The sequence below is a fragment of the Neoarius graeffei genome, chromosome 28, assembly GCF_027579695.1.
Source record: "Neoarius graeffei isolate fNeoGra1 chromosome 28, fNeoGra1.pri, whole genome shotgun sequence".
Lineage (NCBI taxonomy): Eukaryota > Metazoa > Chordata > Actinopteri > Siluriformes > Ariidae > Neoarius > Neoarius graeffei.
Genome location: NC_083596.1, coordinates 23,427,704 through 23,452,022, shown reverse-complemented (window position 1 = coordinate 23,452,022; position 24,319 = coordinate 23,427,704). Strand labels below are relative to the sequence as shown.

Genomic DNA, 24,319 nt, shown 5'->3' with positions numbered 1-24,319 from the left:
AGGGAGTTCTGTGCATACTCAGCCAATGTTAGAAACTGTGCCCAGTCCCTTTGACTTCTCATGCAGAAGATACACAGAAAACATCCTATTTCTTGATTTGTGTGCTTCACCTGCCCATTGGATTGCGGGTGATATCCAGATGCAAGACTTACGGATACGCCAAGTCTGTCCATAAAACTGGTCTAAAGTCAAGAGATGAACTTGCAATATCTTATGGAATACCAGAATAGTGGAATACATGGTTGAACAACAGTTCAGCTGTTTGGAAGGCTGTGGGTAGACCTCGTAAAGGGGTGAGTTGGCGTGCTTTTGAGAATTGATCTATGACTACCATGATGACAGTATTGCCTTGAGAGGGTGGTAAATCGGTTATGAAGTCTATTGCTATGTGTGACCAGGGTCTTCGAGGCACTGGGAGAAGGCATAACTTTTCTGCAGGTGGGGCATGTGGTACCTTGGCTTGGGTGCACTCTGAACATGAGAACATGAAATGATTCATGTCTGACAACATGTTCTCCCACCAGTATTTGTTCCTTATTAACTGGTATGTGTGTTGACTGCCAGGGTGACCCGTAGCAGGTGAGGAGTGGGCCCAGGTGATGAGTCTTCCCCTGATCTCTGGTGGGACATATAGGGGTCCTGTGGGCCAGTTTTCGGGTGGGTTCTGAGTCTGAGACTGCTGAATGGCCTTGTCAAATGTCCCAAGAGATAGCTTATACAAAGCACTCAGTGGGTAGAATGGGTGTGGGTTCAGAGCTGTGGGATAAGGCATTGTGGATACGAGAGGGGGCATCAGCCTTGGTGTTCTTGGAGCCGGGGTAGTAAGATATGGTAAGCTGGAACTGTGAAGAATAGGGCCCACCTGGCTTGGCGAGGGTTCAATAGTTTGACCATCTTCAGATATTCTAAGTTTCTGTGGTCTGTAAGAATTGTAAAAGGGTGTATGGCACCCTCTAGCCAGTGTCTCCACTCCTCCAGTGCCAGTTTGATGGCTAAGAGCTCACGGTTCCCTATGTTGTAGTTTCTTTTCACTGGTGAGAGTTTCCTCGAAAAGAAGGCTACTGGGTGTAGCTTGTTCTCTTCTCCATGACGTTGTGACAAAACCCCTCCTACTCCAGTTTCAGAAGCATCACCCTCCACAATGAATGGTTTGGTGGGGTCTGGATGTTGTAGAATGGGGACGGAGGTAAAAGCTGATTTGAGCTTGTTGAACGCTTCATTTGCTGCTGGACTCCACTTAAGCCAACATGGTCCATTTTTCAACAGGATGGTCAATGGGCTGGTGATGGTGCTGAAGCCTCTGATGAAACGTCTGTAAAAACTGGCGAAGCCGAGGAAGCATTGTAGCTCCTTGACAGACATGGGGGTTGGTCATGACATGACTGCAGTGACCTTTGATTGGTCCATGCTTACTCCTTCTGAGTTGATTACATAGCCCAAGAAAGAGATTTGATTAACATGGAATTCACATTATTCAGCTTTGATGAAGAGGTGATTTTCAAGCAGACAGGTAAGCATGGACCTGACATGAGTCTCATGACTGTCCATATCTGGGGAGTAGATCAGAATATCATCTATGTATGCTATGATGAATCTCCCCAGCATACCCCTCAATACATTTGGCACTTAAGCAAATCCATAAGGCATCACCAGGTACTCAAAGTGGCCTGTTGTGGTACTGAAAGCCATTTTCCCCTCGTCCCCCTCCTTGATGTGGAACAGGTCGTATGCACTGTGGAGGTCTAATTTGGAAAAGACCTTTGTGGACCTTAACTGTTCTAGGGCAGATGGTACAAGTGGCAATGGGTAAGCATATTTTACAGTGATCTGGTTGAGTCCTCTGTAATCGATGCATGGCCTGACCCCCTCCTTTCTTCTTTACAAAGAAGAATCCGGCAGATGCAGGGGATGTGGATGGTTTAATATAATCCTATTTCAGTGCCTCCTGAACATACTCCACCATTGCAGAATGTTCCTTTTGGGAAAGTGGGTAGATTCTACCACGAGGTGGTGTTGTGCCTGGGAGGTTGTCTATGGCACAATCATATGGGCGGTGAGGAGGTAGACCACATGCCTTACCCTTGCTGAAGACTTCCTTAAGATCAAGATAGCAGGTGGGAACGTTGTCTAAGGAGTCGGGTATGGGGCTTTCCACAGAAGTGGAAGAGACTGAGACTTGGGGAAGATGCAGACAGTTCTGAAGGCAGGCTATCGACCACTGCATAATGTCCTTCTTTTGCCAGGAGATAAGTGGGTCGTGGTGCTGAAGCCAGGGGTATCTGAGAACTATGTCATGCTGGGTGGCTTGAGTGATGAGTAGAGAGATGTGTTCTGTATGCAGGGCCCCCATCTGTATTTGGAGAGGAGTTGTATGTGCTGTGATGAGTCCATCTCCAATTGGGCCCCCATGGATTGATTTTACTTTGAGCAGTACTGGCAGGGTTTCGGTGCCCAGGTTGAATTTCTGGACAATTGCAGAGTTGATGAGGTTCCTTTCTGCCCCAGAGTCTATGAGTGCAGAAAGAACATGTGTAGCATCTGGTAGTTTCAGGAGCACAGCTAATCTAAGAGAGTGATTTGTGGCATTAAAAGTGGTACTCACTGGGCTGGGTGGTTTGTTTTTGAGATGTATCGGCACTTCCCTGGGTGGATGGACTGGGCATTGGGCGATAACGTGGCTGACCTCGCTGCAGTAAAAGCACAACCCCTCCCTTCTCCTCCTTCCTTGCTCTGATTGCTGTAACCTGGTATGAGATACCTCCATGGGTGCTGATTCACTTATGGCCTGAAAAGGAGGGGTGGAAGATGCCAAAGACAGACAATTGGTAATCAGATGATCTGGGCAAATAGTGAGGTCGACGAGAGCGTAGAGGGACAAGTGCTCATCATGACATGCCAATCTGCTCAATAAAGCTTGTAGTCCTTGGTGAAATGTGGTTTTCAGTGCTGGTTCGTTCCATCCGCTACTGGCGGCGAGTGTGCGGAAGTCCAGAGTGTAATTGACCACTCTGCGGTCTCCCTGTTTTATGGATAGGAGATTCTCACCAATCTCAATTCCCTCAGGCACATGATCAAACACTCTCTTAAACAGTTCTAGGAAGTGGCTGTAAGAGGTGGTGGGCTCGCCGCCGCGTTCCCATACTGCGCATGCCGACTTGAGTGCCTTGCCTGTGAAGAGAGAAACTTGGCAATCTTCTGATCTTCAGAGATGACAGAAAGTGAGGTGAAATACAGGGAGCACTGGAGGAGAAATCCTCTGCATTGAGAAACTTTGCCTGAAAACTTCTCCAGTAGCGGAATGAGTTGCGTGGCTGCGGGAGGAGCGAGGACGCATGATGGGAGGGCCTGCGTCACAACAGCAGCAAGGTGAGCCATCCTGGTGTTCAAGTCGCACAGCATCTGCTGATGTTCCCCCAACAGGCATCCTTGAGTATTGAGAGCAGTTTGCTTTGCCTCCTCTGCTGCATCCATGCTGTGGTGAAGTATCCTGTCAGAGTGCAGGCACTTACAGATGCAGGCGCAGGGGAGACTGGGGTTGCGCAAACTGTCGGAGGTGTCCAAATCGGTGTTCAGGAAGCGAAGTCGGTAAACTAGCAAGAGTTGGGCAATCAACGAACAGGACAATGTAGAATTAGTGATAAGGTGAGGTCAGGATGAAATGGAAACAAGGCCAATACACTGGAAAGGCTATTAGAAAACAAACAGCTTGGTAATAATGGGAGAGAACAACAAATGATACTTCGCAACAGGCTGGTTGGAGAGTGGTAATTGTTATGACCTGCAGGTGGGATGATCAGTCATCAGGGGATGGAGGGCGCTGTGGTTCTTGGGTGTTGTAGTTCAGGGTGGCCATGTTTGAATGCTGTTCTAACCTAGTGTTCTCTGAGCCATTATTGACATGCTGCAGTTTCCAGCAGTTATGCTCAATAAAACGATCATCAGTACATATATATACACTACATATTTACATATACATTCTCTGCAGTCTATGTCAAGATCATTTGGAACATAGCAAATTTTGTGAAAATGAGTTCAACAGAAAGTGAGTGACATCTGATTTTATTTTATTAGGGCATGGCCTTCATCTCTGTATAGACTTCCACTGACTTGGCTTTATTGGTATTCCACTGACAAGCCCTGAGTTATATGGCACAGGCATTGACACAAAAATAGTTAGAAGCAGTGGCTAATATGACATTATTTCTACGTGCATTTCTTGTACATATGGTGTATTTATGGTGTCTTTCTTAAGGGGAAGTCACTGCAGAACCATGGGATTCTTTAGTTTGTCCGTGCAATGGTGGCTTTTTCTAGGATCAGATCTTTATAGACAGACTGCACACAGCAATTGAGGAATGAGCAAGCTTAAGTGTGATATATAATGTTAAGAAATACTTTAGTCCATTCTTCATTTTAGTTTGTGCATCCATTTGAACGTGAAAATGTTGGTTTATCAAGTGAATTAATGTTTGGTCTCACAAATAAGAGCTTGCTGCATTGTTTGTTTACCTATATACAGAAAATCAATAAAAGTATTCATTTCCTGGTATTACACATGACAGCTAAATCAAAATAACAGCAGAAAAATTCATGAACATTGCAGTTGCGAACGTCATTTACATTTGTAACAACCCTTGATCCACACACTAAGCAATGAAACCAGACTAAAAATACATGTCAGTCAAACATTAGCACTTAATCCCTTTTCAATAGCTAATCAACACTTTGGGCTTGGAACATGGTGAGAAGATTCTGAATAAAACAGACAGACAATCATAGATAAAATTAGGACTGATCTAATGAACTACCAAACTAGATGACAAGGGTGACTCTTAAGCCAGTATCTCACTGGGCTGCGACAGCTTGCGACAAACTGCGAACGTCATTCACAAGAGAGTTTCAAAAGTGTCTTGAAACATTCATGGGGCTTCTCAATTTCATCGCATGAGTCGCAAAGTGTCGCTCCTTCGTCGCTGAAATTTTGAACATTTTCAAAAAATTCGTGTGACAAAATTTCTCTCAAAATAGCCGCAAATGCGTCGCTGGTGTCACAAAGCCATCGCGAACCCTTCTCAAGTCAGTTTCCGTGAGGCTTCCTCTACTTCCCTGCCTGCCGAGGGAAAGCCAGGCTGCGACAGCCTGCGACTAGTTGGAGACACAACAATTGCGGTACCATATGCGAATATCAATTCAGTGTGATTCCAAGTGAAATTTGTCGCCAATTTGCATATTTTACCGCAATTGTTGTGTCTCCAACTAGTCGCAGGCTGTCGCAGCCCAGTGAGATACTACCCTTACAATCAAAGGATTAGAGGAATGTTATGTTAGATAGAACTCAAACAGCAGTGGTAGGACATGACTCAGACATTGATGAAACAACAATGAGGTACAGCACTAATGACCTGCTTATGTCAGAAACAAAAATTGCAACACATGGGTTACAATAATGTTTTATCTGTGAGACAAAAGATGCTACACTAAGACCAAAGCATGTAACAATGTTCACACTCAATTTATGCACCAAGAGATAGTCTGTCCATATGGCATCACCAGTTCAGGATTAGAGCCTTAAAAACAGTCAAGGCATGGTATTCCAAAACCAAAAATGTAAATACTGGAATGAATTCACCATTTAAACAGACTTTGCAGATGACTCAACTGTCAGTAATAATGTACTATCCATTGATTCATGTTCAAAATGTTCAAACACTTGTATATTATGACAAAAGCAAGAAAAATTCCCATAACAAAAATAAGTATCATCACACAATTTGGCTCGAACACATCGCACCTTCTTGAGCACATATAAGATAATATTTAGCCAGAATTCTCTTTATGTATCACAACAAAAATCATATATAACGAAAACAAATACAAAACAGTTAAAAAGCTTTTGCTTAATATATTTTTTAAAATCATTCAGTTCTTTAAAATCTGTTACACATAAAATTATACCAAAGCAATAAGAAGCGCTTTTTGGAAAATCTTACCATACTGAGCCCGCAGCCTATTTAACATACTGTGGATATTATAATAGTGTCAAAAACCTTAATAAATAATCTACCTGAATAGCACATTAAATACAACTGCTGAAGGACTGCATGCTGAATTAGAGCAGTTTTATTCATGCTTGCCCATTGTTCAGTGGGAGCCAACTTTGACAAACACTAACTGGGCATATCAAGTCTTACTTGTGCACTACCATGAGACAGGAAACTGACCAAAAGGACCAATAACTGCCAAAAAGCCTTAAAGGTATCTCTGCATAAATGGAAAAAAGAAAGGTTGCTCAGGCAAATGAATATCAAATGACTAGCTTCGTATGTGATGTGATGCTGAGTTCCACCCCATTGCAAACATTAAGTGGTCTTAATAAGAGAAGCTAGGCATGAGGATGTGAACTGCATGTGAAGAGACATATGAACCCACAGAGGTTTCAGTATGGTGGGTGACCCTATTGTAATCTAAGCAGGGAGAAAGCTGTCCTGGCTGTGTGACGGAGATGGTGTTACCACTGCCAGGGATCAGTGTGTTCTGTAGCAATTAAACACAAACACTGTTGACTAGACAACAGTGTAATCCATTCATCATATATTTTTAGCCTCTAGGATAAACTACTGCAAAATTTCCTTCCCTAATCACCTTTGTGGCAGGTAGCCCTACCAGAATGAAGGTTAAAGGCAGGGTAGGTCATTTTGGAGAAACTAGCATGAGTATATTAGTTTTTGCAAGTATCCAAATAAAAAATCCCACCCCTCCTTTCAGCACTCCCTCTAAAGCCACTACTTCAAAATACATGAACGCACACTGCCTGATCTCTCCAAAAGAGAGAGCTTCGGCGTGGGGGAGGGGAAGTGTAGCACGTTGTTGTCATATCCAACTCTCGTATGTCTCGTTCACATGTAAGAAAGCACTTAACGTTTTCATAATGAATGTAAACAAGAAACATGGCTATTGTTAATACTCACAGCAGTCAACTAGCTCAATAGCTTTAGCAATATGCCTGCAATATGACTGCCTACAGTGGTGCTTGAAAGTTTGTGAACCCTTTAGAATTTTCTATATTTCTGCATAAATATGACCTAAAACATCATCAGATTTTCACACAAGTCCTAAAAGTAGATAAAGAGAACCCAGTTAAACAAATGAAATAATATTATACTTGGTCATTTATTTACTGAGGAAAATTATCCAATATAACATATCTGTGAGTGGCAAAAGTATGTGAACCTCTAGGATAAGCAGTTAATTTGAAGGTGAAATTAGAGTCAGATGTTTTCAATCAATGGGATGACAATCAGGTGTGAGTGGGCACCCTGTTTAATTTAAAGAACAGGGATCTATCAAAGTCTGATCTTCACAACACATGTTTGTGGAAGTGTATCATGGCACAAACAAAGGAGGCTTCTGAGGACCTCAGAAAAAGCGTTGTTGATGCTCATCAGGCTAGAAAAGGTTACAAAACCATCTCTAAAGAGTTTGGACTCCACCAATCCACAGTCAGACAGATTGTGTACAAATGGAGGAAATTCAAGACCATTGTTACCCTCCCTAGGAGTGGCCGACCAACAAAGATCACTCCAAGAGCAAGGCGTGTAATAGTCGGTGAGGTCACAAAGGACCCCAGGGTAACTTCTAAGCAACTGAAGGCCTCTCTCACATTGGCTAATGTTAATGTTCATGAGTCCACCATCAGGAGAACACTGAACAACAATGGTGTGCATGGCAGGGTTGCAAGGAGAAAGCCACCGCTCTCCAAAAAGAACATTGCTGCTCGTCTGCAGTTTGCTAAAGATCACATGGACAAGCCAGAAGGCTACCGGAAAAATGTTTTGTGGATGGATGAGACCAATATAGAACTTTTTGGTTTAAATGAGAAGCATTATGTTTGGAGAAAGGAAAACACTGCATTCCAGCATAAGAACCTTATCCCATCTGTGAAACATAGTGGTGGTAGTACCATGGTTTGGGCCTGTTTTGCTGCATCTGGGCCAGGACTGCTTGCCATCATTGATGGAACAATGAATTCTGAATTATACCTGAAAATTCTAAAAAGGAAAATGTCAGGACATCTGTCCATGAACTGAATCTCAAGAGAAGGTGGGTCATGCAGCAAGACAATGACCATAAGCACTCAAATCATTCTACCAAAGAATGGTTAAAGAAGAATAAAGTTAATGTTCTGGAATGGCCAAGGCAAAGTCCTGACTTTAATCCAATCGAAATGTTGTGGAAGGACCTGAAGCGAGCAGTTCATGTGAGGAAACCCACCAACATCCCAGAGTTGAAGCTGTTCTGTACGGAGGAATGGGCTAAAATTCCTCCAAGCCGGTGTGCAGGACTGATCAACAGTTACCGGAAATGATTAGTTGCAGTTATTGCTGCACAAGGGGGTCACACCAGATACTGAAAGCAAAGGTTCACATACTTTTGCCACTCACAGATATGTAATATTGGATCATTTTCCTCAATAAATAAATGACCAAGTATAATACTGTTGTCTCATTTGTTTAACTGGGTTCTCTTTGTCTACTTTTAGGACTTGTGTGAAAATCTGAAGATGTTTTAGGTCATATTTATGCAGAAATATAGAAAATTCTAATGGGTTCACAAACTTTGAAGCACCACTGTAGCTTTGTGAAAGAGACTGGTCACATGCACAGAGTTGATGGACAGAATGTGTGCAGCTAGGCAGGTAGCTAAGTAGACCAGCAGGTAGGCCATCCAATAAATTCATATGGACCAAATGAAAATGACTGGATGGGCTTTTTACAGCCCTGTGACTGCCATAAATGATGGATTTTTATCTTTTTATCGTCAGAGTATTTGATTTATTTATTGCTGTCCGGATGTAAAGAGAATTTCAAGAAATAGAACAAAAATGCTTCTAAGATAAATTACCTACCCTGCCTTTAAGGGAAAACTGTATCTTATAGCATGAGGCCAGATCAGACTCACTAAGTCAAAATCACTATGCAAGCTTTTATTAGCTGGATCTGATTTTAATGACTGGTGTGTTTAAAACAAGACATTGGTGAATTAAAAAAACACTGAGATATGTATACACATATTCAGTGAGACTGAAATGCTTGTAATATAGGATGTGTGTCTTAAAAATAATAGGTATTGTCGACAATAAGTGGGAAAACTATTACTTGGAAATGCATTAGATTTGTTGTTCCTAAGAAGCAGTCTCATGCACATTCACATATTGTATGTGTAACACAAGAAATTATAAACAGGAAAAAAAAAAAAACCAACAACTTTGAAATCTTGGCTATCTTTGGAAAAAAAACCCATCAATGACCCTTGTCTTCAAAAGTAAGTGTAGCAAGAAGAGAAGAGGTTATATCTCAATTCATAGTCTCAACAGCACTAGATCTCCCAGTTTCAACACTGTAAATGGTCAGCTTTTAGGTCACACAGCCCTCATCTTTCTGACTTCCTACAAGACAGCATGGTTCAATGATTTATAAATTAATTTGGAACTCAATGTTTACACTGGCTTTACTGGGAGATCTTTATTTGTTTCTTCCCTTCCCTTGGTCCCTTCTCTGTGATCATGTCACTTTATTCACTGACCCTTTGGCACTACCAGGATCTCATCTCCATCTCGTATGCTGTAGGAATGAAGGGCTCGGGCTCCATATTTGAGCTCTTGAGGTGCTAGTGCGTAACCCAGCTGCCTGTCAATGTAGTAGACGCGCATCTTGTTGACTGGCAGCTGCACCACAGGCCTGAGTTGCTTCTTGAGGTCGGCCACAGTCTGCTTCAGTCGGAGCTCCAGCTGCTCGGTGTTGTCCTCAAAGTGCAGCTCAACCTGGACACAGCTCAGTGGACGCAAATCTACATCTGCCAGTGGTTCTAAGCGCCCATAACGGGCTACAAGATTGTGAAACCTGTAAGAGGCAAAAAGAAACAGAGCAACTTGATCAAGACATGGACTTGGAGTAAGATGGTCATGAGGGCTAAAATTAGTTCATCATATTAAGGCCCAGACACACTCGCTTTTCATGAATCATTTTACAAAGAGAGCTTGACATTAAATTCTACTTTGATACAAAAATGCCATTGCCCAGTGGCACAACTGCTTTAGCTGTGTTTAGTGCTGAAGTGGCTGTCCTTCATATTGTACAACCCCAATTCCAAAGAAACCGGGACGCTGTGTAAAACAAATAAAAACAGAATGAAATGATTTGCAAATCCTTTTCAAGCTACATTCAACTGAATACAATATAAAGACAAGATATGTAATGTTCAGAATGAAAACCTTATTGTTTTTTGTAAATATACACTCATTCTGAATTTCATGCCTGCAACACATTCCAAAAAAAAAAGTTGGGACAGGGCAATGTTTACCACTGTGCTACATCACATTTTCTTTTAACAACACTCAGCAAGCATTTGGGAAATGAGGACACTAATTGTTGAAGTTCTTTCTCATTTTTGCTTGATATATGACATCAGTTGCTAAAACACTCCAGAGGTTCCATTGTAGTATTTTGTGCTTTATAATGCACCACACATTTTCAATAGGAGACAAGTCTGGACTGCAGGCAGGCCAGTTTAGTACTCTTTTACTATGAAGCTACACTGTTGTAACACGTACAGAATGTGGCTTAGCATTGTCTTGCTGGAATAAGCAGGGACATCCCTGAAAAAGTCAGGATGGCAGCATATGTTGGTCCAAAACCTTTACAGTGGGGAAAATAAGTATTTGACACACTGCCGATTTTGCAAGTTTTCCCACTTACAAAGAATGGAGAGGTCTGTAATTTTTATCGTAGGTACACTTCAACTGTGAGAGACAGAATCTAAAAAGAAAATCACATTGTATGATTTTTAAATTATTAATTTGCATTTTATTGCATGAAATAAGTATTTGATCACCTACCAACCAGCAAGAATTCTGGCTCTCACAGACCTGTTAGTTTTTCTTTAAGAAGCCCTCCTATTCTCCACTCATTACCTGTATTAATTGCACCTGTTTGAACTCGTTACCTGTATAAAAGACACCTGTCCACACACTCAATCAATCAGACTTCAACCTCTCCACCATGGGCAAGACCAAAGAGCTGTCTAAGGACACCAGGGACAAAATTGTAGACCTGCACAAGGCTGGGATGGGCTACAGGACAATAGGCAAGCAGCTTGGTGAGAAGGCAACAACTGTTGGTGCAATTATTAGAAAATGGAAGAAACTCAAGATGACTGTCAATCTCCCTCAGTCTGGGGCTTCATGCAAGATCTTGCCTCGTGGGGTATCAATGATCATGAGAAAAGTGAGGGATCAGTCCAGAATTACATGGGAGGACCTGGTCAATGACCTGAAGAGAGCTGGGACCACAGTCTCAAAGATTACCATTATTGCTCACTTCAATACTATGCCGTTATGGATTAAAATCCTGCAGCGCGCGCAAGGTCCCCCTGCTCAAGCCAGCACATGACCTGGCCCATCTGAAGTTTGCCAATGACCATCTGGATGATCCAGAGAAGGCATGGGAGGTGGTCATGTGGTCAGATGAGACCAAAATAGAGCTTTTTGGTATAAACTCCACTCGCCGTGTTTGGAGGAAGAAGAAGGATGAGTACAACCCCAAGAACACCATCCCAACCATGAAGCATGGGGGTGGAAACATCATACTTTGGGGGTGCTTTTCTGCAAAGGGGACAGGACAACTGCACCGTATTGAGGGAAGGATGGATGGGGCCATGTATCACGAGATTTTGGGCAACAACCTCCTTCCCTCAGTAAGAGCATTGAAGATGGGTCGTGGCTGGGTCTTCCAGCATGACAATGACCCGAAACACACAGCCAGGGCAACTAAGCAGTGGCTCTGTAAGAAGCATTTCAAGGTCCTGGAGTGGTCTAGCCAGTCTCCAGACCTGAACCCAATAGAAAATCTTTGGACGGAGCTGAAACTCCGTGTTGTTCAGCGACAGCCCCGAAACCTGAAAGATCTGGAGAAGATCTGTATGGAGGAGTGGGCCAAAATCCCTGCTGCAGTGTGTGTAAACCTGGTCAAGAACTACAGGAAACGTCTGACCTCTGTAATTGTAAACAAAGGTTTCTGTACCAAATATTAAGTTCTGTTTTTCTATTGTATCAAATACTTATTTCATGCAATAAAATGCAAATTAATAATTTAAAAATCATACAATGTGATTTTCTTTTTAGATTCTGTCTCTCACAGTTGAAGTGTACCTACGATAAAAATTACAGACCTCTCCATTCTTTGTAAGTGGGAAAACTTGCAAAATCAGCAGTGTATCAAATACTTATTTTCCCCACTGTATGTACCTTTCAGCATTAATGGTGCCTTCACAGATGTGCAAGTTAGCTATGCCATGGCCACGAACACACCTCCATACCATTTTAATTTTGTGCTGGTAACAGTCTGGATGGTCCTTTTCCTCTTTTGCCCAGAGGACAAAATCAATTCGAAATGTGGTCTCATCAGAACACAGCACATTTTTTCACTTTGCATCAGTCCATCTCAGAAGAGTTCAGGCTCAGAGAATTCAGCAGTGTTTCTGGATGTTGCTCATATTTTGCATTTGTAGATGGAGCGATGAATCATGTTTACTGAGCCCATGTAATAATATCCTTTACGCAAGGATATAATAATATCCTTCATCCCCCCAAAAATTTTCTCCCTAATTTAGATATGGCAAATTCCCATCACACGACAGGTCTCCCCATCACATGACAGGTATCAACCAGGGAGGGTGAAGGTCAGCATGTGCTTCCTCCGACCGCATCTTTTCAAAGTACTGCTTATGCAATGTTAGGGTAGCATAACACACTTGGAGGAAAGCACTATCTGCCCAAGTCTGTCTCTGTAATTGACAGGGGAGAAAGAGTATGCCACCCCTCCCTTCCTGAGAGCACAGGGCAATTTTGCTCTCTTGAGCTTCTGGCCATGGATTGCTATGGTCTCATAGGGATTTGAACTAGTAATCTCTTCAAACACATTTCTGTTGCACCCTATTGGGAGATATCATGACGGTTTCTAATGTAGTGCCACCAGAGGGATTGAATTTCACAGACCTTCAATGTTGGTTTTCCGCCTTGTCCCTTAAGTGCAGAGATTTCTCTGGATTCTCTGAAACTTTTGATATTATGGATTGTTGATGGTGAAATCCCTAAATTCCTTGCAGCTGCATATTGAGAAATGTTTTTAAACTGTAGATCATTTGCCCATGCAGTTCTTCACAAAGTGGTGAAACTTTCCCCAACATTACTTGTGAACAACTGCAACTTTCAAGGGTGTCCCTTTCATACCCAATTACCCTGTTTACCTGTAGAATGTTTCAAAAGGTGTTTCTGAGTAGAGGTCTGCGCGGGTCGGATTTTTCAGTCCCGCTCCCGCCCGCATTGTGCAGTCCCACTCCCGCCCACGCCCGCAAAGAATTATGATTTTCAGTCCCGCTCGCGCCCGCGCCCACAAAAAAATTATGATTTCAGTCCCGCTCCCGCCCGCAAATCCCGCATGATGCAGACGTTCGCGTTATTTCTCAGGAAAGTTCTTGTCTTGACACAGCGTGATGGTGCCTCGCCCCCTACTTTGAGTGGATTTGAGCATAAATATCTACAGCTCACGTTATTATTTACATTGTTTCTGAATTCAGCATGTACTGTCTCTAATAATAATAATTAGTGCTGTCAAGTGATTAAAATATTTAATCGCGAATCACACATTTTTATCATATGAGAAACCATTGTAATTCTCTGATCAGCATAAAAAAGTGAATGGGCTTGCTTTGTAGCAATGGTGTGTGTGTTTTTTTTTAATTGCAAAGCAGAGCTAGTAAGAGAAGTGAATTGATTTACTGTTTGAGTTAGTCTACAACTTTAATCAGAGAGACAGGTTACACAGTGACGGTAGGCTTGACTCAATGCTATCCCAGAAATCCTTCCTGTAATATGCAAATTTGGCCACCTCTGATTGGACAGCCAAATTTGCATATTACAGGAAGGATTTCTGGGATAGCATTGAGTCAAACCTACCGTCACTGTGTAACCTGTCTCTCTGACTAAAGTTGTAGACTAACTCAAGCAGTAAATCAATTCACTTCTCTTACTAGCTCTGCTTTGCAATAAAAAAAAATAAAAAAAACACCATTGGTACAAAGCAAGCCCATTCACTTTATGCTGATCAGAGAATTACAATGGTTTCTCATATGATAAAAATGTGTGATTCGTGATTAAATATTTTAATCGTCTGACAGCACTAATTATTATCATTATAGTTATTTTTATTATTATAGTTAGTTTGAATAATTATTATTATTATAGACTAACGCAAGCAGTAAATCATTTCATTCATGGCTCTCTTGCTAGCTGAGTGTGAACTGCAAGTCATTAGAGTGATCAAAGGATTTCCCGTTAGGGTGATCAATGGCAAATTTAAGATGCCGTTCCTCTGGCAATCTGACTCTCTCTGCAAATTTAGGCATCTTAAAATGTTTTTATTAATGCCAAATAAAATATCCAGCACAAATTATATGTGATAGACATATAATGTGTGATAGACATTTTATGTGATAGACATTTTATTTCAAACACATTTTTAGTTAGCGGGAATGCAGCTTATCACCGCTCCCACCTGCGCCGCATATGTGCACTCCCGCTCCCGCGCGCATATGTGCACTTCCGGTCCCGCCCGTGCCCGCAATGAGCTTTCAAAATTTGTCCCGCGCCACACTGCTTTGCGGCGGGTCCCGCGGGACTCCCGCGGGAGTGCAGGGCTCTATTTCTGAGCATTCCACAACTGTCCTAACTTTTTTGAAAAGTGTTGCAGGCATCAGAATGAGTGTATATTTACAAAAACCAATAAAGTTTATCAGTTTGAACATTAAATATCTTATCTTTACATTGTATTCAATCAAATATAGGTCAAAAAGGATTTGCAAAGTCATTGCATTCTGTTTTTATTCATGTTTTACACAGCGCCCCAACTTTTTTAAAATTGGCGTTGTATCCTAGAAGATACAAAATAAAAGGAATTTTCATTTTACCAGTGTGTAGGCATCAAGCTTAATATACAATGCCCTCCAAAATCAGCAATAGGAGAAACTCGTCACGAGTTAGGAAATATTTAGGAAAAATAAGGGGCTACTTACTTTTGCTCACAAAAAAAAAAATAAATAAAAATTATATATATATATATATATATATATATATATATATATATATATATATACACACACACACACACACCATTATGTACATAATAGTATTCTAAAATCATGTGGAAAAGGACTGATAAACTATATAGCTAAAAGTTTGTGGACACCTGACCTGAACACCTATATGTGCTTTTTGAAAATCCCATTCCATTCTATCACATTCCTGTTCCTTTTTTGTTCTGATAACCCTCTATTCTTCTGGGAAGGCTTTCCACTAGATTTTGGAGTGTAGCTGTGAATTCAGACATGAGCAAGGAGGCCTGGTGTGCAGTCAGCACTCCAGTTCATCCCAAAGATGTTCAGTGGGGTTGAGATCAAGGCTCTGTTCAGGCCACTCGATGACTTCTGCTTCAACCTTGGCAAACTATGTCTTCATGGACCTTGTTTTGAGCACAGTGGCATTGTCATACTGAAACAGGTTTATGTCTCTTAGTTACAGTGAACAAAAATTGTAAAGCTACAAAAAAAATTTGACACTGTGTAAAATGTAAATCATAATAGAATGTGGTGGTTTACAAATCATGTAAACCCTATATTTCATTGAAAATAGTACAAAGACAACATATCAAATGTTGAAACTGAGAAATAATGATTTTGAAAAATATAGGCACATTTTGAATTTAGTGCCAGCAACATGTTTCAAAAAAAGTTGGGAGGGGGCAACAAAAGACTGGAAAAGTTGTATAATGTTAAAAAAAAAAATAATTAGGCTAACTGCCAACAAATCAGTAACATGATTGGGTGAAAAAAGAGCATCCCAGAGAGGCCAAGTCTCTCAGAAGTAAAGATGGGGAGGGGTTCACTGTGTGAAAGACTGCGTGGGCAAATAATGTAACAATTTAAGAATAAACATTCCTCAGTGTAAAATTGCAAAGAATTTGGGAATCATTTCATTTAGGGTACATAATATCATTAAAAGATTCAGAGAATCTGGAGAAATCTCTGTACACAAGGGACAAGGCCAAAAACCAACACTGGATGCCTGTTATCTTTGGACCCTCAGGCAACACTGCATTAAAAACAGACAGAATCCTGGAGTGGAAATCACTGCATGGGCTCTGGAACACTTCTGAAAATCATCTATTAACACAGTTCATGACTGCATCCACAAATGCAAGTTAAAACCATATGTAAACAATATCCACCATTGCCTTCTCTGGGCCTGAGTTCATTTGCGACGGACTGAGGCGAAGTGGAAAACTGTCCTGTGGTCTGACAAATCAAAATTTGAAAATCTTTTTGGAAATCATGGACACCACATCCTCCAGGCTAAAGAGGAGAGGGACCATCTGGCTTTTTATCAGTGCACAGCTCAAAAGCCAGCATTTGTGATCGTATGGGGGTGCATTCATGCACATGGCATGAGTAGCTTGACACATGTGGGAAGGCATCATTAATGCTGAATGATATATACAGGTTTTAGAGCAACATACTGCCATCCAGACAATGTCTTTTTCAGGGAAAACCTTGTTTATTTGAGCAAGACAATGCCAAACCGCAATCTGCATGTATTAAAACTGCATGGCTCCGGAGTGAAAGAGTCCAGGTGCTAAAATGGCCTGCCTGCAGTCCAGACCTGTCTTCCATTGACAACATTTGGCACATTATGAAATTAAAAATATGACAAAGGAGACCCTGAACTGTTGAGCAACTGAAATTGTAAATCAGGCAAGAGTGGGACATTTCACTTTCAAAACTACCACAATCATCTCACTTCTCCATACGTTTACAACATGATGTTAACAGTAGACGTGATGCAACACAGTGGTAAACATGCCCTTGTCCCAACTTTTTGAAATGAGTTGCTGGCATCAAATTCAAAAGGAGCATACATTTTTTCACAAAACAATAAAATTTCTCAGTTTCAACATTTGATATGTTGTCTTTGTACAATTTTCAATGAAATATAGGTTTTCCATGATTTGAAAATCATTGCATCCTGTTTTTAATTATGCTTTACACAACATCTCAACTTTTTAGTGTGCTTGCAAAAGCACACTATTGTTCTTAAGTTTTATTTTTATTATTCTGTTTCACCCGTTTTTTGGATCCACTACTGCTCCTAGGGCTTTCAAGACAGAGACACTGTTCCAATGCTGAAACGTAGGGCCCGATCTGAAATGGCGCGCTTGTTAAAATGGTTGCACTACCCCTTGTCGTTCGTTCGGTATTCCCGTTTTTCGGCAAAATTCTGTGCCATTGAAATGAATGGGTAGAACTTTGGAGTGATGACGTCATAAGGAGCTCCTCCGCTCTAGACATTAGAGTGGGAGCAGCAGAATTAAAAAAAAAATTAAAACTGCGATTTTACAGCCAAAATCCATGTTTTAAACCCTGTAAAACATCTGAATTAAATTGAAAAACATAAAAGGGTGGAGAGGAGATTTCACTGCACGAAGTGCAGTGAAATCTCTCTTCAAAATGATGTGAAAGAGGGGGCATCATGGCTCAGGTGGATAAGGTGCCATACCATAAATCCGGGGACCCGGGTTCGATTCCAACCCGAGGTCATTTCCCGATCCCTCCCTCCCTCCCGCTCATTTCCTGTCTCTACACTGTCCTATCCAATAAAGGTGAAAAAGCCCAAAAAAAATCTTTAAAAAAAAATTATGTGAAAGAGACTTTGAGCCAGAGGAGTGAGAGCTGTTGACCAAAGCCATTTAAAACAAGGATTTCAGAGCACTTCGCTTAAAAGCACTTCGCTTAAAACAAGGATTTCAGAGCACTTCGCTTAAAAGCACTTCGCTTAAAACATGACACTGTGTGACAATGTGTATTGGTGGGGATAGTGATTGGGTGAGAGAGAGATGTAGAGAAAGAGAGAGAGAGAAGCAGAGAATGTGGCTTCATTTGAGCAAGCACACTCCAGCAGTTTCTGCAGAGGAAATGCAATCTAGTTTGGAATTGGTGTTGTACAAAGACAATGCCAAACTATACAATTGTGTGTGTTTCCAACTTTGTGGCAACATTCTGGGGAAGAACCACATATGAAACATGCGATGGTCAGGTATCCACAAATGTTTGGTCATATAGTGTACCTTGAAGGAAATATTTCAAATATACGCAAATTAACTGTCAACCTAGACTATCTAGACTGCTAGAGTTTAGTGTATTCTTGGACATGTCAAGTTTCAAAATCAACTATTAGATGAGGAGGGTAGCTGACCAGAGTGCACAAGGTAGTATCAGTAAGCATGGTCATTAAAAATGAGTGCATGGTCCCTTGTACCCTTTTGACTTTGGGAAGGGCTGCAAAAAATAAGCTTTTCCTGAAAGAAATCCATTAGTGTTGTTGAAATGATAATTATTATAATTTGCACTTAATACTCACAGTAACATACTGAGGTGGATCATGGGACGCTTCGGTTTTGTGACTAATGGCCTAGCAGTGTCAAACTGATGGCATCATGAATGGTGTTCATTACCAGGGAATTTCAGTACTAAACCAGGTTTCTGCAGCAAGGATGTTAAGACTTAGCCATCAATAGATCTTTCACCAAGATAGCTGTTCCATTGTATCCTCAAGACATCTTGGCTCCTTTTCATTAGCCATCTTATATTGCAGAGTAAAGGCTCAAGTAGTATGCAAAAGTTTAAAAGCACTTTTCTTCAAAGTCACTTTTCTTCATAAAAGCATCCAAATCAACACACAAAGAGCTGAAAAACACAAAATAAACGTTCTGCAATAACCATATTAGATTGAGTTCAAGAAACCAGTCCACATGTGCACACTTAAAGGGTACCTGTAGTGAATTTTAATTACTAGCTATTTCAAAAGATCACGTATGAGATCAGTGTTTCCGTTGTGTAATGTTCACCATAAGCGCTTGTCAAGTACACGCAAATTTTAAGGTTATTGCTCCATCAGTCAGGCATGGTCAGCGACATGTTGCCTCCTTCACAGGTTGTTCCAGCACCAGTAGTGACGCACAGTCATTGTTTTGTCTGATTGCAAATCTACTTGCACGTAATGCCATGAAATAATAGATATCTCATCTCATTATCTCTAGCCGCTTTATCCTGTTCTACAGGGTCGCAGGCAAGCTGGAGCCTATCCCAGCTGACTACGGGCGAAAGGCGGGGTACACCCTGGACAAATTGCCAGGTCATCACAGGGCTGACACAGACACAGACAACCATTCACACTCACATTCACACCTACGGTCAATTTAGAGTCACCAGTTAACCTAACCTGCATGTCTTTGGACTGTGGGGGAAACCGGAGCACCCGGAGGAAACCCACGCGGACACGGGGAGAACATGCAAACTCTGCACAGAAAGGCCCTCGCCGGCCACGGGGCTCGAACCCGGACCTTCTTGCTGTGAGGCGACAGCGCTAACCACTACACCACCGTGCCGCCCCTGAAATAATAGATATGTGCCATAAAATAAAGATCTATTACAAGTATTAGATCTATATTTATTCAACATGTTCTGAAGTTACTTGACTGGGAACTTGCTTGTTCATCAGCTCCCCTTCAGGTGCTGGTCCCCGGAGGTACCTGCGGATCATGCTGTCAGTGAAGGCCATTTCAAGGGACGGTTTGTGAAGGACATACTCATGCAGATTCGGGGTGGGCGTAATGCAGCCGTCAAAGCGGTCTGCAATGAGTTCATATTCTTGACAACAGTAGGACTCCATGTCAGTTCTCATGACAGAGCACTGCCCACATCGACACCATGGAGTGGTAGCCATTTTGAATCTACCGTCACACACATCTCTTGTGGTAGTTTCCTCCTCCGAATCACTAGAATATGATGACTCACTGTCCTTACAAGCCTCCTCCCTCTCTGGCTTGAATAGATAACCATTAACACCCATTTCATCAAAGTTGCTAGCCATATTTTGCTTCTTGAACACCTCCTTTCACCTCAAATCTCAACCCACAGAACACTGCTTGTTTACTCACACCTGATAACCCGGAATCAATGACTGTACATCACTTCCGGCCAGTAATGGTTGCTCCCCATTGGTTCTGCCCCCACCAGTAATTCACGGAATAAAATTGTCTACAAAAGTGCTTTTACGGTGTTTTTTTTTTTTGACTGAATGTGTGCGTCTTTCGTCTAGGAGTAATACATAAAGCACGATTAATATTGTAAGCATGACCAGTACCGGTACACTTTAATAATATAATTGCTCTGCATGGAGGAGTGGTTCAAGATCATGTGGTTCAACTACACCCCTCTAAACTTATTAGACTGAAAAATGCTTAGTGCTGTTATTATTATCTTCAGGGCAGAGTTCAGCAAATAAAAACTGTAAGCGTTCTGATCATTTTCAAACCAGTGTGCATGACTTTTTTTTTTTTCTTGTTACTGTTATTTTAGCTAGGTAGCTAGATTTCCAGCAACCACCTCAGGTAAAGTTGGCAGGCAAGGCAGATTGTCAACAATCCAATGTACCAAACTTAGTGGCTGGTTTTCCTGCCACGCAGCTCCAGGACCCTGGTTCGATCCGAAGGTTACGGCCTATGCAGAGATTTGCATGTTCTCCCGGTGACTATGTATTTTTCTTCCTGGTTCCCTGGTTTCTTCCCACTTCCCCAAACTATGCATATAGGTAAACTGGCGACTCTGAATTAGCCCCGTGTATGAATGTGTGTACACATATGGTATCCTGTGATGCACTGGCTTCCCAACCAAGGTGTAATCCCACCTCAGCTCAGTGTTCATGGGATAGGCTCCAGATCAAACATGCCCCTGATCAGGATAAAGTGGTTACTGAAGATGGATCTGTGAATGATGAACTATATGAATAAGCCATGTGAAAATAGTTTTTCATGATTCATTTGTTTCCATTTGAGTCCCACTCATGGCAATCTTGCAAGGAAATACATTTTCTTGGTGTGACTGCAGGGTCTGTATAAAGAAACCAAAGGGATTAAATCTGAATTGAGACTTGACAAAAAAATCCAGACAAAAAATAAGATAAGCAAAGAATATATTAAGATTCATGTATTGAAGATTCATGTCAAACACAAGAGGTCACCCAAATCAACATTTTAAAATGGCTGCATTAGATAAAGGGAAAAACGTTTTTAGTACATCAGTGCATGCAGTTGCATTACAAGCTGGAATTAAAATGGATTTTTGGAGGGTTAGCACCGTTTAATTTACACAACACGCCTACCACTTTAAAGGTGAAAATTGTTGTTTTATTGTGACACAAACAATGATTAAGATGAAAAAAGAGAAATCAGGAGTGTGCACAGGTATTGACCTACCCAGTCAATACTTTATAGAGCCACCTTTTGCTAAAAGAAAGAAAGAACGAACAACTTTATTCAACACACGTGAAATTCTTCTCTGCATTTAACCCATCTGAAGCAGTGAACACACACATGCCCACACACGTGAGCAATGAGCACACACACATACCCAGAGCAGTGGGCAGCCATGCTAACAGCGCCCAGGGAGCAGTTGGGAGTTAGGTACCTCGCTCAAGGGCACCTCAGCCCAAGGCCATCCCATATTAACCTAATTGCATGTCTTTGGACTGTGGGGGAAACCGAAGCACCCAGAGGAAGCCCACGCAGAAACAGGAAGAACATGCAAACTCCACATAGAAAGGCCCCCGCTGGCTGCTGGGCTTGAACCCAGTACCTTCTTGCTGTGAGGCGACCGTGCTAACCACTTGCACCACCGTGCCGCCCAATTACACAATTACAGCTGCAAGTCTCTTGGGTTATGTCTCTATTTTCTTAGCCATTTAGCCACTGGGATTTTTGCCCATTCCTCAAGGCAAAACTGCTCCAACTCCTTCAAGTTAGATGGGTTGCATTGGTGTACAGCAATGTTCAAGTTATGCCACAGATTCTCAACTGGATTGAGGTCTGGGCTTTAACTAGGCCATTCCAAGTTAAATGTTTCCCTTTAAACCACTCCAGTGTAGCTTTAGCAGTATGTCTAGGGTCATTATCCTGCTAGACCGTGAACCTTTGTCCCAGTCTCGAACCTCTGGCCAACTCAAACAGGTTTTCCTCCAGAATTGCCCTGGATTTAGTGCCATCCATCTTTCCTTCAGTCCTGACCAGATTTCCTGTCCCTGCAGATGAAAAACATCCCCACAGCATGATGCTGCCACCACCATGCTTCACTATAGGGATGGTGTTCTCAGGGTGTTGGGGTTGCACCACACATGGCATTTCCCATGACGGCCAAAAAGTTAAATTTTTGTCTCATTTGACCGGAGAATCTTCTTCCATGTGTTTGGGGAGTCTGCCACATGCTGTTGGGCAAACTCCAAACGTGATTTTTTTTAAGCAATGACTTTTTTCTGGCCACTCTTCCATAAAGCCCCATTCTGTGGAGTGTACGGCTTAAAGTGGTCCCATGGACAGATACTCCCATCTCTACTGTGGATCTCTGCAGCTCCCTCAGCGTTATCGTTGGTGTCTTTGTTGTATCTCTGATTAATGCCCTCCTTGCCCGGTCTGTGAGTTTTGGTGGGTGGCCTTCTCTTGTCAGGTTTGTAGTGGTGCCATATTCTTTCCATTTTGCTATAATGGATTTAATGGTGCTCCCTGGGATATTCAAAGTTTGGGATATTTTTAATAACCCAACCCTGATCTGTACTTCTCCACAACTTTGTCTCTGACCTGTTTGGAGTGCTCCTTGGTTTTCATGTTGCTTGCTTAGTAGTGTAGCAGAGTCAGGGTCCTTCCAGAACAGGTTGATTTATACAGACATCATGTGACACTTTGATTACGCACACAGGTGGATCTTAAATCAATTAATTATGTGACTTATGAAGTGAATTGATGTTTTTTCATCTTGTTTCTGTCATAATAAAAAAAAAAACGTGCACCTTTAAAGCTGTAGGCATGTTGTGTAAATCAAATGGTGCTAACCCTCCAAAAATCCATTTTAATTACAGCTTGCAATGCAACAAAACAGGACAAACACCAAGGGGGATGAATACTTTTGCAAGGCACTGTACTTATGTCAGTGTGTACTACTGGTAGTCTGTTTGTTTAGCTGCTTTGCAAAGGACAATGTGTTCTCTTGCCATGAGAAAGTTCTCCCGAGCCCCCACCCCCTCCAACTTACTGAGGGTTTGTGGGAAAGATAAGAGGACATCAGGCAGGAATGATTCAAAAAATCTCGGAAGGGGGGTTAGTGAGGGGGGCTCTTTTTGCTTTAAAGTGCTACAGTACCAACTATGCCAATCAAAGTAATTTCCCTCCCAGTCTGCCAAGAAAAGTGTCCCCACAAAGCGGAGGCTGAGCGTGGGTAGATGCCTACGGCTCTGAACCTTCACCATGGGAATACCGCTCCGTCCATACAAAGTGCCACTCTGTCTAGGGAAAAAAGCAAGACTCACTCAAAGGTCTCATTTAGCCTGAGCTAAGCTCTCTTAAATGCAAGCGAAATCACATTGGCGGTGATAACACGTCCGACCTGAATTCCATCAGCACGCTGTTCTCTGATCAGGCCCAGAGATGAGACTGGACAATAGTTGGTGGAAAGTAAAGCAGGTTCGTAGCAGGTTATATACAGTGAGTCTACTGTATGTACTGTAACACTGTAAGCAAGTGAACTTACAGAAAGGAAAATAGACATAGACAGTGACTTGCCCCCTTTAATGAGGACACAGCAATGACCCAAATGATGGGGTTGGTTTTCAGTGAGATTATCATCACGAACTACCTGTATACTACCGACTCAAAATGTAACTTGTGTAGTATGGCTAGGTTAGAAACTATGGTCAACTCAATATGATTCCTGAAACTCACTACAAGATATATCATTTACATTCGCACTTTCATGTTCTTGCCAAAACTAATAGTAATTTTCAGGGCAGCATGTGATGAAGGCAAGTCAATTATATTTATATAACTCTTTTAACAAGAAGAAGAAACCTTTATTTGTCACATGCACACTTCAAGCACAGTGAAATTAATCCTCTGCATTTAACCCATCTGAAGCAACACACACCCAGAGCAGTGGGCAGCCACACCAGAGCACCCGGGAAGCAGTCAGGGGTCAGGTACCTTGCTCAAGGGCACCTCAGCCCAAGGCCACCCCGCGTCAACCTAACTGCATGTCTTTGGATTGTGGGGGAAACCGGAGCGCCCGGAGGAAACCCACGCAGACACGAGGAGAACATGCAAACTCCACACAG

At 42.0% G+C, this 24,319-nt stretch overlaps 1 protein-coding gene across 1 annotated transcript in view; it reads right to left on the bottom strand.

Annotated features, from left to right (window-relative positions):
• Nucleotides 1-8,584: 8,584 nt before the first annotated feature.
• tbcelb (tubulin folding cofactor E-like b) overlaps nt 8,585-24,319 on the bottom strand; it is a 58,344-nt gene continuing 42,609 nt past the window's right edge. Inside the window, exon 10 of the mRNA XM_060912502.1 lies at nt 8,585-9,899. Within this exon, the coding sequence (XP_060768485.1) occupies nt 9,575-9,899 (325 nt within the window). The 3' untranslated portion in view covers nt 8,585-9,574. The remainder of the gene's footprint in view (nt 9,900-24,319) is intronic.